The sequence below is a fragment of the Paroedura picta genome, chromosome 2, assembly GCF_049243985.1.
Source record: "Paroedura picta isolate Pp20150507F chromosome 2, Ppicta_v3.0, whole genome shotgun sequence".
Lineage (NCBI taxonomy): Eukaryota > Metazoa > Chordata > Lepidosauria > Squamata > Gekkonidae > Paroedura > Paroedura picta.
In genome coordinates, this window is record NC_135370.1 from 153,205,482 (window position 1) to 153,221,823 (window position 16,342).

General features: G+C 43.7%; 1 protein-coding gene across 5 annotated transcripts in view; it reads right to left on the bottom strand.

Moving 5' to 3' along the window:
• Positions 1 to 9,287: 9,287 nt before the first annotated feature.
• The window catches only part of CEP128 (centrosomal protein 128), a 237,187-nt gene continuing 230,132 nt past the window's right edge, over positions 9,288 to 16,342 (bottom strand). For 3 of the 5 annotated variants that reach the window (XM_077323396.1, XM_077323393.1, XM_077323394.1), the window contains one exon: positions 9,288 to 9,684. In XM_077323396.1, the coding sequence (XP_077179511.1) occupies positions 9,617 to 9,684 (68 nt within the window). In that variant the 3' untranslated portion in view covers positions 9,288 to 9,616. Of the gene's footprint in view, positions 9,711 to 13,253; positions 13,297 to 16,342 lie in introns of all 5 variants that reach the window. The other 2 variants (XM_077323395.1, XM_077323398.1) reach the window with 2 other exon arrangements.

The window sequence follows — 16,342 nt, forward strand, 5'->3', positions numbered from 1 at the left end:
TATGCTTATGCACTTGTTTATCATATGCTACGGCTTCAGCACACGTGAACACATTCTCTAAAAGACTTGGGGCTTCGTTCGTGTGCCTCAAAGCTGTATGAACACCAACAATCTGATGCTGCCATCCAAATGAGAAAGAAACTGGAAGACTGTGTGTGGCTTATGCATTTGGAGCCACAAAGTGAAAATCTGAAAAGGGCTTATGCCACAATGACTCTCACAAGCAGTCACCTCAGACCAAAGTGATGAGCACAAACTAGGGTTCATTGTCTAAATAAGCCCCTCCCCAAGTGGTACCCATGGGTGCTATCGCACCCACTGATACCTTTGCTGGTGCCTACCAAATGCTTATAGCAAGCAGACAGAGCCAGATTCATTTTTGCACGGGGGGGGGGGGGGTTTGCCCTGTGGAGTTTCTGACTGACTGTTGGAAACCTAGTTAAGTACACAGACCTTTAAAAAAAGATTCAGCAGCAACTGCCAGCACAGCGCAAAGATCTTCTTTGGGTGATTAATTATAAACTTTATGTATGCAAGGCAACATTCTTAAACAATATTTTAATTTTGAAAGCTTTCCCATCAAAAAGATCTTCTGCCTGTAACGCTGAAGAATTACTATTAGCATTGTGAATGACCATTCCTTGATTTTCTATAGATTGCTCTACTTCCTGCAGCAGCCATTAGGTGGCTAACTCCACCTCCTGTTATAGTTACAATTTCTTAATCATTGTGGATGTTTCCTCAGTGGTGATTAAGTGTTTGCAGATGGTCCACGGATGCCTCTGATGGATTTTCCCTTGGAATTGAAATGAGGGCCTGTGGCAGGAGCCATGGCTCAATGGCACACCATCTCCATAGCAAACAGAAGGACCCAGTTCCAGTCCCTAACATCTCCAGTTATAAAGCTCTGGTCATAGGTGATATGGAAGATTTTAAGTGGAAACCATGGAGATGAGGCTGTCATTCAAAGGCAGTAATACTGACCTTGATAGACCAAGGGTCAGGTTCAGTATAAAGCACATTCATGTGCCTATGGGAGGAGATAACCCACCCAGGACAAGGAAGTGTGTGCATTCAAAAAGAACATTTAGATTCTGGAAGAGATGAAGTAGGCAGTGTGCTGTAAGTTGCCTGAACTCCCCAGTGGCATGCAGGATCTCTCTCTTGGATTGCCAGACCCAGGTTAAGAAACTTCTGGAGATCTGGGTATGATCTAGCAAAGTGTCTAATCTGTTTTTAATAGCTGACTCATAGTCAAGAGACTCCTTGGAAGTTAGGCCTGGGTGAGGTAAAGATTTTTTTGTGCACAAGAGATTGCTTGGCTTTGCCTTCTGCTGGAAGAGTGTTTCTGGTTGGCAATGCAGAGTTCAAGAATCACAGGGATGTTTGAGTACAAAAGTAGGGAAAGGCAGAGAAGAACTTTGTCTGCCTCATTCAAGTGGAGTGCTATAAAGTGGGTTGATGTATTTAAACTGCTGAGCAAAGAGACAAAAGATATTTGATAACTAGTTAAATAAGAGGCCTTGGCCAACTGCATTGCAAACAGGCAAGATGCCCAATCACAAGTCAGTTCATTGTTTTCAGGCCATCTTAAAAACCTCTTAAAGGCATGCTTGTGGCTGATGGATCTCACAGCTGACATGCACAGTTGCTCTCTCATTGTGCAGTGTCTACTTGTCCTGCTATGAATCAGAAGGCAGAGTCAGATAACTTTCCTGAAGCATTTTCCACTTGAAGAAGCTGTGGATTTGTTTGCTAAGCCTCTCCACCAGTTTGCTTGCTAATCCAGCTGCCTTGATTTGGGGGCTAATGTGTATAACCAATGAGAACGCGAATGCACAACCAGGCCGCTTGACCTATTATGAGTTGTTTAAAATTATATGAATCTGGATGTATAAATACACCTGTGCAATAATACTGTACTTGAAAGTAGTTTTACCATAGAGATTGGGAGAATTCCTAGTGTGCCCCAGAAAATGACATCACACCATCTGTGATGCTCAACCCTCCCTAGAGTCAACTCCCCAAAATTTCCGGGTCTTTGCAGGCACAGGGCAGGCAACCTTATCCAGAGATCAGCCATCATTTTAGCACACCAGGCCCCACCCTGATGTTGGTAACCCTAGGTAGAACAAAAGGCCTCATGTCTCACTCAGACCATTGGGATACTGCCCCAGGAGTATATGAACTAGACTTTGTGTTTTCTAACTGTGCTTTCTATATTACATTATAGGTTCCTCAAAGCCATCTTTGAAAAGTTGTGTTAGAATCTGGAACCAAAAGATAATATATGTTTAGATGGTTTCACAGATCTTTGCCCAAAACTAACACAGTTCAAATCATCATCAATATCCGAGCGGCTAGACTAAGGGAGGGATCGATCTCCTTGTGGGAGGAGGTCATGCCGTGTTCCTGAAAATGCATCCTGAGAGGAAGGAGAATGAAACAAAGACTTCAAAACTGCTTTGATTTCACATCCTGATAATAGTTGTGTTTGAGAAATAGTCAGCAAAGCTCTGTTCCTCCTGCACAACCTTAGTATGCTATGTTCTAAATGTATTTTAAAAGGAGGCTACAATATTATGATAAAGTAATGGTCAGATTTTGATAATTTTGGACAAATTTAATACAGTAATTTAATGACCGAATGCTTTATGTCAAAGAGCCTTAATGGACTACCACAAGCTATTCCTGGCAGTGCCGTGAAAGCAGGGAACTGGCTGCTTCCATTGACCTTGGGGCGGTGTTCTCGCATGGTCACTGTGCCTGGAAGAGGGTTGCAACCTGGATGCCTACTCCTGCCTCAAACCACCTTCGTGCCCCCCCTGGTCCTCCTTGGGCATGGCAGGAAGGCATGGCCAGTTGGCATCACTTCTGGCCCAGTTCAAGGGCTCCTCGAGGCCTGGGCTCCTCTATGGTCAAAAGATTGGGAAAGGCTGACAAACTGTATAATTGGCCATTTACAGAACAGTCTTTTGGAACATGCTATATACATTTTTGGTGCTCCCTCAAATTAGCTTGCATCCTTTTTGAAGATGAGGAACTGAAGCTTATTTCCAATCGTCTATCATGGGGTGTAGCCCTTCCAAGAGCATACCATTTTGGTCTCAGATGCAAATCCTGTTTGAATGCTTCTCCATGCAAACAACTCAAGAAACGTCAAGAAACATAGCATGCCAAAGATCAGCGGTTGCCTTTGGTTGTATGGCTTGTGGCATTGGGGAGGACCTCTGTGCATCTTACAGTTTCCCAAAAGCGGCCACTTTCACCCTCCTTCTGGCCAAGAAACAATTGCAGCACTCAGCAAACCAGAACAAACAGAATACTGACTTGGAAATTAAGCAACATGTGATTGGATGTCTTTTGACAATGTCACTTTTTTACTTCAGCTAACAATGTATCGAAATCCATTTGTAAAAGAATTACTAGAAAAAGTTGCTTTTTACGGTAACCGTAAATAAGCTGTCGAAAGTCATCTCGTTGTTGCGATATGTGGAAACGCATCAGCCTGTCTTCTTTGGGACATTCACAAGTGCAACAGCTACGACAATAAAGAGTCTGAAACTTGAAGTTCAGTTGGAAAGAAAGAAGGAAACATATGAATGTGTAAGGGTTAAATAATGGACTCGAGAAATTGTAGAGCCAGTGTGTTGCTGCATTTAAGAGTCACGGCTTCTAATCTGGAGAGCTGGGTGGGCCAGTCCCAGTTCCTCAGAGCTCCCTCAGGTAGCCTCACCTACCTAACAGAGGAAGGTAAAGGTGTCTGTAAGCCGATTTGGAACTACTTTGGGCAGTGAAAAGTGGGCTACATTAAAGAGCTCTTCTTAATGAAGTGAGAGCAGGGAGGAAAAAGGAAGGCAAAAAACAATCTTCAGAATCCCTCCACCTCATGGAATGGCCTTCTTGACAAGGCCAGAAAGGCTCTCCCTCTCATCTCGCTTTCTGAAAACTATATAAAAGTGATTTATTCAAGAGGGCTTTTCTATGCAGGCAATAGAGTTGCACTGTATGAAATTATTCAGAATGTTACTTAGATAAATCATTATGGACCATGGTCTATACCAGTGGTCCCCAACCCCTGGTCTGCGGCCTGATGCTGGGCCGCGAGAGCCTTGGCAGCGGGCTGCGGCTCCCTCTCCCCGCCCACCCCCCCGCAGTGAGAAGCTTGCCAGTCATCGAGCAAATCGGTCGCCGAAGTGGCTGATTAGCTTGCGGCCCGGCAAGCTTCTTGCTGTGGGAGGGGAGGGGAGGGCAGAGAGGGAAGGGTGGCCGCTGGGAGCACAAACATGCATGTGTGGTAGGTCTATGCATGCGCAAAACTGCTGCGTGTGCGCATTTGCAGCCCTACCGGGCGCAAATGCACATGCACGGCAGGTCCACGCATGCACGTTTGCACGGGCCCTGGGTTGGCCTATCCCCCCAGCCCTTGGCAGCGGTCCGCAACCCGAAAAGGTTGTGGATCGCTGGTCTATACTACTGTGTTTAGCTTGCTGAAGCTAAGATCCTACTAGGAACCATTTTAGTACTTACGCTTTGTTTCAGATTGGTTTTTAGATTTCTGATTGATTCTTCCAACCCTAATCCTACTGTATTGCTTATTGAACATCCCTTCTTATTGATTGCATTGACACTGCCCCATATACAATGCCATACAGGCTAAAGCTCTAGACTTACTCCTAGTTAAATGTATTGGCTACTCTGATAAACGCAAGGTACAGTTCCTTCTCTCCAATCAGGATCCAGATACAATTGATAAAGTGGCTAAATTCCTACAAATGGCAATTAAGATGCATTAACTTAACAACAAGTTGGCTTGAAACTCAACATCAAGAAAACAAAGATCATGGCATCCGGCCCTCTCAATTCCTGGCAAATAGAAGGGGAAGAAATGGAGATAGTGACAGATTTTATTTTCCTGGGCTCCAAGATCACTGCAGATGGGGACTGCAGCAAAGAAATTAAAAGACGCTTGCTCCTGGGGAGGAAAGCTATGGCAAATCTAGAGAGCATCCTAAAAAGCAGAGACATCACCCTGCCAACAAAAGTGCGTTTAGTCAAGGCTATGGTCTTCCCAGTTGCAATGTATGGCTGCGAAAGTTGGACCATAAGGAAGGCCGAGCGTCAAAGAATTGAGGCTTTTGAACTCTGGTGCTGGAGAAGACTCTTGCGAGTCCCTTGGACTGCAAGGCGAACAAACCGGTCAGTCCTAGAGGAGATCAGCCCTGACTGCTCTTTAGAAGGCCAGATCCTGAAGATGAAACTCAAATATTTTGGCCACCTCATGAGAAGGAAGGACTCCCTGGAGAAGAGCCTAATGCTGGGAGCGATCGAGGGCAAAAGAAGAAGGGGACGACAGAGAATGAGGTGGCTGGATGGAGTCACTGAAGCAGTAGGTGCAAACTTAAATGGACTCCGGGGAATGGTAGAGGACAGGAAGGCCTGGAGGATCATTGTCCATGGGGTCGCGATGGGTCGGACACGACTTCGCACATAACAACAACAACTTAACAACTAATTGATTGTATTCTGATCTGTCTTATTTTTATGCCAATAAAGGTTGTTGTTGTTGTTGATGATGATTGTATTGACACATTCTATGTAATCCAGCTTGAGTCCAAGTGAGAAAGGGAGACTGAAAATAGCACAAATAAATTCAAATTCCATATTCAAACAAAACTGTGCAAAGGGGGCTTTGAAGGAGAAATTGGGCTGTTGACTTTTTGTGTGAAGATGACGAGATGGAAACAACCATAAAACCCCCTTATTTTTACTCCCTTCATTTCCAGAGAGTTCTTATAGGAGGTTAGGAAAAAGCAATATGAAATCATACAGCATAAGACATCACTGTTAGAAGGGTGGTCTTATGCCATGCAATTACATTTTGTTTTCTCATTCTTTACTCCAGTAATCCAACCTAATTCTCAGCAAGAAAGGCAGGCTAGAAATATGTCAGATGAATAAAAAATGTCATTCTAAAGAGCAGAACCAAACTTTTATGAGGAAATGTTTGATGTGAAACAGGGAAAGCTGGAATCCTGAACGTGCTACAAAAGCATGTTGCCCCTTTCTGCCATTTTTTAAAAGTGGTTTTCTTATTGCTTAATTCATCAATCCAATCAGAGATTCTGTGGTTAGTGTGATACTGGCACCAACAAATAAGATTTGGCTGTGTGATAACCCTACTTTTCCCATTCTTCATTGGTTTTATGTACACTGCCCCAAGATGTCATGGTGAGGGGCAGTATATAAATTACATCATGCACTCACTCTGGATGGGAGACCCAGTTCTGATTTGTGGCCTGTTTATGGGTGGCTACTTTCACAGAAATACTTTTTTTTTTTGCCCCTCTTTTTTGGATCAGATCTATTTAAAATACTAGCAGAAAAGGCCATTGTATTTTTCATACAATGGGTGCTAGCCTCCCCCCCCCCTCCACAGGGAACCTTGCCGAGGACAGGCGGGGCCGCAGCTGGGGCTGCTTGGAGCAGGAAGAGCACTGGCGGGGGTGGGCTCCCCCTCCCCCGACCTGGGCAGCCCTGCCAAGTCCTAGCATGGCTGGGGGTGCTTGGGATGGAGGGAGCACTGGCAGTGGCTGCCTCCCTCCTCCCCCAACCGGGCCCGCAGTCCCAGGCCCTCCCCCCTCCTTCCCAGCTCCCACTTGCTGCCTGACTCACTATCTGTGATCAGATTCCAAAATGCTCCATCAATATGGCCTCTTCCTTAACGGTGATAGAATTTCAGAAGGAACCAGGTTTTGACAGGCAAACAATAAACCCAGCCTGAATCAGCTGTGTGTGTGTGTGTGTGTGTGTTTTTGTGGACAGGATTCCTATTATTCATAACTTCCCACTGTGTGCAAAGCAAGCAGGTGAGCGGGTTTTAATGATCATCAGTGGCTCTAAAATAAGGAACAGTTTAGAAATACAAGGGACTTGGCTGCACAATGAACATGAGAAATCTGTTAGAATGATCATAGAATCAGAACACCATTTGCCAACACAGAAAACAAAATCTCTTTTAAAAAAGAAAAACCCAGAGGCCATTATTAACCAATGTCAATGGGAATGAAAATAATTAATCCAGTTGACTTGCACTTGGGAACTGCAGGTGGTATGATTGATTTGGTTATTATATTTGGCTATAACATTAGTATCTCACTCTTTCTGCAAGTAGCTGAGGATGGAGTTTTAGCTTCTTGAATTAAAAATCAAGGCCCAAGCTACAGAGGATGTACAAGCTAACATGTTAATTGGCCCTAACAATAGCGACAGAGGCCCCACAATGGCTGGGGAGAAGTGTGTGTGGAGGACAAAACTTTTTCCATACTATGTCCCTGATCAAGAATACTATTCCCTCCAGCCATTTTCCAGTAAAAAAAAAAGAAGTCAGTAAAGGTATCTTTCCTTTTTTCCTCTCATGGCTCAAAGAAGCCGGGGAAGGGAATCTTTTGATCTGGAAAACAGCATGGGATGGAAGAACTAACTCAGGCAGGTCTTGTCAACATACAGTTTTCAAGGGCTACCATGAGGCAATAAAATCATAAATGGTTTAGCAACTGTTTTTGCCTATTATTTCCTGATGCTCTTAGGACAAAAACTATTTTTCCTTGCCTGCCTTGTGTACTGCTGACTGCATCTGCCTGTGTGTGCATGCATACACAGTCTTTTTGCCTTGCTCTGTATGCCCAATGGGACTCAAAGAAACAGATATCCTTTAATGCTTTGGGCCCAGCTCATACAATGGTGAAGTGTACACATCTGGGAACAGGAGAGATGAGCCCTTTGGAGAAACAAAACCTTCTGAGGTATAGTAAAGTTCACAGACCTAGCGCATAAGCACTCCTTCTTTTGGCAGAGCTTAGCTATGTGCTGTGCTCAAGACAAAAATGAATCTGAGACCCTTCTTCCCCTAGCCATTCAGCCAATATTACTAGGCAGCAAACCAGCCTATAAATAATGCTCACCCTATTAGGCACACAATAACCTAGAAATTGCTGATAGTTAATGTGAGATCTTTATCAAGCACTACTAGTAAAGGAATCAAAGGCCTGCTGCACATGATGTTGACAGAATCTGGAGGGAGGGAGAGTGGGCATGTGCGTACAGACTGTGGGCAATCACTTGGATGTCTCCATGGAGCAAAGATAGGAGGAAGTTTCTACACTTACGCTACCTTCCCCAAGTTCTTCTGAACATTGCAAATAAAGTGGAACATACATGTGGACACTTCTTAGTGTGTAGGCGCTGTGCATCAAGAGGTCATGTGTGCAGAGCTAGGGTCTTTGAAGAGTGAGATGTTTTCTAAAGGAAAAGCTGACACAAGTGAGCCATTGAAAAGCAGTTTATATCACTGGGACAATCTCTGGTTTGGCTACTGTGTTGGTTCTCAAGACACTTTAATGAGGGCCTTGCTAGAAACTGTAAAACAGTTCACAGATCAGAACCAAGATAAGGGCAATAAACCAACAATCATTAAGACAGGTGAAAACAAGGCTGCTTCAGGGGTTTATTAGAAAGGACAGGAAAGGAATGTGATCGCATCAGTGGAGGCCACAAAATAAGGCTACAATACTGTACATCGTCATTAACACTTTCAAGTGAAGGTGACATTTCAATAAACTGAAGAACACAGGAATGGAAATGATGTGATTCTTAGAAATTGCTTTTTATGATCTGGCTCATTCAAGCCAACCACTCCTGCCAATAATTCTTAAGAAGGTGGTTCAGGTAAGTCTACAACGCAACATGAAATCTCATGACTCCAGACCTACATTACCAAGTTGGAATCCATGCACCACATTACATTATTAGAACATCTTGGGAGCATCATTTTAATGCTTAGCAATAGAAATCCCTTATAACAAGCAGTTAACTGAATTTCCTCAAGGCTGGGGGAAATTTAGGTTAGGATGTGTTCTTTGCTGAACTTGGATCAACAAACAGAACAGTCCCGAACCAAACGAAGCACAGAATAGAATCTGAGCTTTGCCCACAGGGAAGGAAATAGAGGTCATTGTTTCTGATATAAACTTCTTCTATTATTAAGCGCAATAATGTAATCATTGCACAAAGCATCATTCGAGGCACTCCTGTTGCAAAAATGCTGTCGCATGCAAACGCATGGCTTTACCAAATTTAGAAAACATCATATTTCCACGCAAAAGCATTTTCTATTAACCATTTCCTGATTGTTTTTAAAAGACTGCCTAGATTATATTGTCTGACCAAAATATAATCACATCTTTGAAGTTAAAACAGATTTAAATTAAACAAGGTTTGGTTTAAAAAAAACCAACAAGACCACCTCAGTCAAAGCAGTCCACGTGTGGCACTGAGGAGCTGCAAGGTCTGGTTGGAAATGGAGAAGAGCAATGCAGAAGAGGACAAGGCCTCCTGCCATGAGACGCTTTGGCGTTTTACAGGACATCTTGACTCTTCGGCCATTACCTGCCTGACTTTGGGTACACAGCCATGATGGCGACTTCAGTTAAAATTTGGCATCAGTGAAGCCGAGGAAGCAGCACTGCTTGTCAATATAGCTGGACTGGACTGGCCAGAAGCAGAGTGGGGCACAGCTGCGTGTCCTGAAGGGAAAAGGCACTTTTCTCGGTTCTTTTTAGTACTTCTCTGGTTCCACGCGGGGCCTCATCCCATTGACAGTCGTGCTGCTGGTGTTCTTCTTAGCTGCAGTTAAATCCAAAAGAAGAGCACTGTTGGTAAGTGTCGCAAAGGGAAAGACAAAGAAGGCAATCAATTGTTTGCTGGGGAAAAGCCCAAGAGGAAAGCTCTGAGGCATCTCAATGCTTCTGTAAGAACAGAAAACATGCCTGGATGACCCAGGCTAGACCAGTCTTGTCAGATCTTGTGAGCTTCAGCAGGGGCAGCCCTGGTCCATATTTGGATGGGAGGCCACCAAGGAAATCCACGGCTTCTATGCAGAGGAAGACAACGCCAAACTACCACTGTTAGTCTCTTGCCTGGAAAACCCTGCAACTTAAAGGCACTTACTCCACAGAGAAAACACATAACTGAATGAATGATCACCCATACTCTGGTTATGCTTTTTGTCCAAGTATGAAGGGGGTCAGAAAGAGAGGGGAGCCAGGTTAGTGAGCTCCATCTATGTGGAAAATAGAAACTATGGCTTACGTTAAGAACTTACATATTATAGCATAATGGATTAGAACAAATTGTAGTACTGGTGTAATAATGAATCCATAGGTAATTTGGGGGGGGGGGGCAGGCAAAACGGATAAAAAAATCAGACTATCAAAATGTATTGAAGTGCATTGTAAACGTCAGCTTGCTGGTGGCTACCAGCAAGAGGAATGACATTTGCCGGGCCAAGATCCTTTGAAAATTAATCCATTTTATGATCCACTAATTTCACACTGAAAGAGGTAAACAAATGGTTGTTTCAGACTGAAACCAAGCCACTTAAAAGCACTTAGCTTTGGCTCTCTGTTCTTTATTTCAGTGGAGTGTCCTTGTTTGAGCAAGAGAAGCCTGATATTGGTAGGAAAGAAGTACCCTCAAGAACACAGTGCGGGGAATAAAATGAGCGTGAGTCAGTTCTTAAAGGGATTACATCAATCAGAGTTACTAGACGTCAGCCTGTGAGTGAAAAGTGTCATTGCTGCCTATCAGTGTCATAGGATGGGCTGTTTCCTTTCACCAGGACGGAGGAAGATTGGGAAGGAAAGATTCATGTGCCTAGCTTTGTCCTGCAGTATTCCACTCTGTGTCACAGCCAAGTGAGGCAGAATCATGGGGTAAGTGCCTTACAGTTTGTTTGTGAGTCTAATATAGAAGAGCCGTTCTTCTTAGAATCTCCTCCCCCCCCCCTTAAGTTCGCCCTCCATTATCTCTCATTTCTTTGCTCTTCCCCAAAGGACATTGAACTAATCGTACTGGAAATATGAGGTTCAAAGGTTTTGAACGCAAAAGCTGCTAACATTGAGAGCTGCTTTCATTACCCACAGTAAGCAGAATGGAGTGGGTATCTGGAATTATGAATAGTACAGAGAAAGGCCAGATGGAATAGCAAATCCTGTTTACCTTTCCAGTAATACAAGAACCAGAAGGTACGCGATAAAATCAAAAAGCAATAAACTTAAAACATATTACAGGAAATCCTTTTAATACAGTGAAATATTAACCTCTGGAATCTGTTGCCTTTAGCCATAGGATGGTGTGGTAAATAGCACACTCGGGCTTAAAAAAAGGATTGGGGTAGTTGTGATTAAAAATTATATTTTGAGGGCATGACAGCAAATGCTACATTTGAGACGTACAGATCCTTGATACGGACATCAAAAATAATGGTATTTTAACATTTTCATCCTGGTCCATTTCTTTTTGAGCAGATCAATTCAAATAAATCACTGACGTATCATCACAATATCTTAAAGAGGGCAAACTACCCTGCTGAAATGTGATGAGGCATAAAACATATGGGGAGCAGAATGCCTTATCTTTAGACTGGCTTTCTTAGAAGTTGGGACTCACAAACATGCACATGAAAACCTCATGCCTTGGATAAATCTTTGTTGGTCTTAAAGGTGCCATTGGACTCAAATTTTGTTGTGCTACTTAAGACCAACACGGCTGCCCACTTGAAGCCCTATAAGTGGCTAACAACATGGATGACGAAGTGTTCCTGTCTCCCTGATCCATGTTCCTGGACAGAACATCCTATCTGTGCAGTAAACCAGGGGTAGTCAACCTGTGGTCCTCCAGATGTTCATGGCCTACAATTCCCATGAGCCCCTACCAGTGTTTGCTGGCAAGGGTTCATGGGAATTGTAGTCCATGAACATCTGGAGGACCACAGGTTGACTACCCCTGCAGTAAACAGTTGTACCTGTATGCTCCCATCCCCCCCTCCCACCGAGCGTGGGACTTCTCTATGACCATTGTAGCCTCGGCACTGCTATCTGAGGAGACCATGCTAGTATAGTGTTGTGTGCTGCACTTTGCCTTTCCTTTGGATCAGCTCAGTAAAATATAATACATTAACTTGTTTGAATAGGTAATCTATGAGGGTGCAAAAACAAATTCCTCCTCTGTCTCTTCCAGTTTGAGAATGGCACAGGAAATATGCTGCACTCTGTAAGGGCAGGGGATGTCCCCCACCCCCCTACACAACAAACCATGGCTGATTTCAGCAACTGTTAAAAGCTGCAGCTGACAACTAATACTTGTCAAGTCCTAAAGTACAACTTCTTGCATTCTGGCCTCCATTCTTCAGAAACAGAGGACATTTGGTGCTACCAGAGATGCAGAAAACAAAAATGGAGACTGCATTTAGAGAGCAGGCAACCTGATGAGGGACATATCAAGAGTAATGGTTAGAGTGCTGAACCAGGACCATAGAGATCTGGGTTCAGATCACCAGGGCCAGTCACTTGCCCAGCGTACCTCGCAGTGATGTGGTGGAAGGAATGGCAGGTTAAGACATTTATTAAGTAAAGATGCTCCTTCTATTCCACATGGACCCTTGGGAAATTTGAGGAGATCCATTCCACTGTCATTCTAGGAATAGTTTTTAACAATATCCAAATGTTTTGTATCTCTGGGAGTGCAGCAGCGGCTGTCAAGCTGGGTTCTGGGGAGCCTTCGGCTTAAGATAGGCTTCCTTGAAGGAGATGAAGCAAAATGCTTGCCAAGCTTCCCTGAAGGACAGCCTGCCCACCATTACTGATCATCTCCCATAATGTGCAGTCAGAAGAAAGTATGAGGTGTGTTCTAGTCTGTGCAGGAAAGCAGTGGATCCCTAAGAACTGTGTCCCACCTTAGTTATATGCCTCAGGACCCACCGCGATCCTCTGGAACATGTAACAGCCACACAGAGGGCTTTCCCTTAGCAGACATGTTGATATAAAAAGAGATATCTGAAGGTGGGAAACTTCATTCATTTATTCCTTGAATTTATATTCTCACCCTTCTGGCAAGGATGCTTCCATGATCCCCCTTCACAGCAACCTCTGTGAACGTAGGTTATAGGCTAATAAAGACTGCTTTGAAGTCTGATCTTCTATATTCTTACCCACTATATTCCACTGGTTCTCTGGAAACCACTATCCTACACCATGTTGCTGCTGTCACATCTTATATGCATTGATCAGTCCCAGCTAATGAGAAGGGATTACTAAGAGTTCCTGTAGCTTAGTGGCTAGGCAGGTGAGCCAAGAAATCCCCAGTTCAAATTTCACTTTAGCCATGAATTAATTAAGTAGCTTGAGAGAAGTTACCTGCCCTCACTTGTTTCTTCATCTGTAATCTGGACATAACCCACTGGTTATTGGGAGGATTACACCATAAATAAAACACAATATAAACAGCATCGTTATTCCTGTCAATAATTATCATCTGCGCCATCATTAATTGAAAGCCAGGACCCCCAGTAACATAAGATCAGGGAGATCAGCTCCTATGACCTTTCTTTCAGGAGGCTACACGTTTTAAAGGTATAGATCTATGCAGTCCAATAAGGCTTAGAAATAATTCAAGTTCTGGGGAAACTATTTTTCAGTACTTTGTACATGGTGGGGGGAGTAATATATTTACATTACTAATGCAAAGCACCTGCAGTTGCTGACCATTTCGTAATCTAAAATCAGAGAAAACTAAATTTAGGTAACTGACTAGCAAGCACAACATATTTACTTAAATTACTCCACAAAGTACTGTGTGATGAGTTCTGTTGTGCATAGAGTGATTTTGTTGCTAAAAGGTAAAGGTAAAGGTATCCCCTTTGCAAGCACCGGGTTATGTCTGACCCTTGGGGTGACAACCTCTAGTGTTTTCATGGCAGACTCAATACGGGGTGGTTTGACAGTGCCTTCCCCAGTCATTACCGTTTACCCTCCAGCAAGCAAGCTGGGTACTCATCATTTTACCGACCTCGGAAAGATGGAAGGCTGAGTCAACCTTGAGCTGGCTGCTGGGATCGAACTCTCAACCTCATGGGCAGACAGCTTCAGACAGCATGTCACTGCCTTACCACTCTGCGCCACAAGAGGCTCTGATTTTGTTGCTACAGATGAGCAAACTCAGTCCAGGAAAGGAGCAATGGATGAGAGGCAGAAGGTCCTTGGGCTTGATCTTCGGCATCCCCAGTTAAAGCACTGGCATTGAAAAAAGGAGGCACTGAAAAAAGACCTCTATGTGCCTCACCCCCCCATAATCATTTAGAGTAGACATGCTGAGTCAGGTTACTTGAGTATCTCTGTATTCAAACACAAGCAGGTCATGATCTGAACTGAGCCAGAGACCAGGAGGCAAGCAATAGTAGCCTCTTAACCTTCAAAGTCTACTCTGGTTCTGTTTCCAAAAACACTACCTTTTTTCAGTTACTCAAAGGATGCATGAGGACAGTAGCAATCAACTGTACTTCTTTTTTCTTGTGGAGGGCAGGAGGGGATTAAAACTGTATGCAAACACAGAGTAAAGAGTTGTGTTTGCCCTATTAACCCTATGGTCATATTTCTTCCCTCTTGATATGAAAACAATTATCCCACTGTGTAGGAAAACTGACACTTGGGTTCTTGCAAACTGCACAGTCTTTTATCTTTGCCTGAACTGATAACATTGCTATTTTGTTTGAAACCCCTTAAAGTCAATGCTACTCTGCAGCTTCAGTATGAGGTTATTCCACAATGTTTTTCAAAACACTGTTCACATCCGGAATTTAATGAGTTGTTAATCACACCTTGTCACTAATAATGCTCTCAGTTAATGGGCAATCATTTTTCTTCTGGTCTTTTCTGTCTAACTGACCTGCTACACTGCAGTCTATACACACAGAAAATACTGCTATTTGCCTAATCTCATTACACAGCAGATTTCATGGCCTCACTGTCTTTTGCAATGACCTTCCAGTCAAAAGATCTGGTCCCTTGGACCAGCAGCTTAAGGATCTTATACATTGAAGAAACACTGGCTTGTTTCAGACATCACATGGAAACTGGGATTTCTTCTAACTATGGCTGTTTTGTGAAATCAGGATTCAGCTCACAAATGACCGCTCAATACCCTGGTCTGCCTAGAGAAATGTTGGTTTCATGGCCTGCTCTCTGCAGTCTGGGAAGGTGTCACTGGGGAGCACAGCTAGACTTCTTATTGCCTAATTTTGATCTCCTGGGTGGTAAGAGGCACAGGGAGGGGAGAGAGTGACTCAACACTAACAATGCTGGGAATTGGACTGACATTTTTAATTCACTTTCACTTTCAGCTAATCACTGCACCCTCTTACTGGCTTGGGGAGGGTTTCTGATTCTGTATATAACCACACTCCATTTTGCCTGGCTGTTCTGCTCTTTAGGGCTACATGTATGCCAAGTAAGCTTTGCTTGTATCCACTGGCAGACAGGCAGGCAAGGAAGATGGGGAGGAGGAAAAGGCTTATGCTACCGAGGCAACTACAGCCAGGACACACACCCTGCAGAAGATAAGAGATTTTAAAATGTGCTATCAGGAGAGGGTTGCACTCACTCACGTTGTCTCCAATAGGCTCAGCTGGAGGTCATGTTTATTGAAGTATATTTCATAGTTCTCAGCTTAACAGTCCCAAGGATTGTAAATATACAAAACAGTGGCCCCTAAATTGGAAAATGAACTAATACAATGTGGATACGTTTTAGAATGTATCCAGAACATGCTGCTTTCTGGAAGATTCTGGGCTGATCTGGAAATACAAAAGCAGTTCTCCCTTTTAGGAGATGGAGAAGTTTTTGCTTTCTCTTCCCTGTCTTGGAACATTTAGGCATTTTTTAAAAAAAGCTTTCTCCTCATAAGAAAGTAGATAAGTAATCCTGTGAGGGGAACCAAAACAGATGCAGGGGACTATGCTAACTCTCATCTGACAGTTGCAGACAACAGTAGAAAACAAAAGTTTAGGAGGGGGCAAGGAGATTTCTCCCCTTCCCAGCAGTTTCACACCACCATTTTGGCCTCAAAAGGTAAATGCACTTGCCTCAAATCAAAAGAAACTTTATTTTTTAAACTAGTAGTAAAGCCCATTGTGTTCTGTAATGCAATGAGTGCTAGCTCATGGTTTGGTGTGGGTTTAGGGCCTCACTTGGCTGGTTAGGTGGCTGTGGAGGCATTATACCCTTTTGAGGCCCCACTTCCAAACCTCAAGGAATATTTCCAAACTAGGGATAGGCAACCTCAAGATGGGGCCTGGAGATCTCCGGGAATTATTGCTCATCTCCAGACTATAAAGATCAGCTCCCCAGGCAAAAGTGGCTGCTTTGAAGGAGTGACTGTAGCATTGGTGTAGTGGCTACGAGTGCGGACTTCTAATCTGGGGAGCTGGGTTTGATTCCCTGCTCCCCCA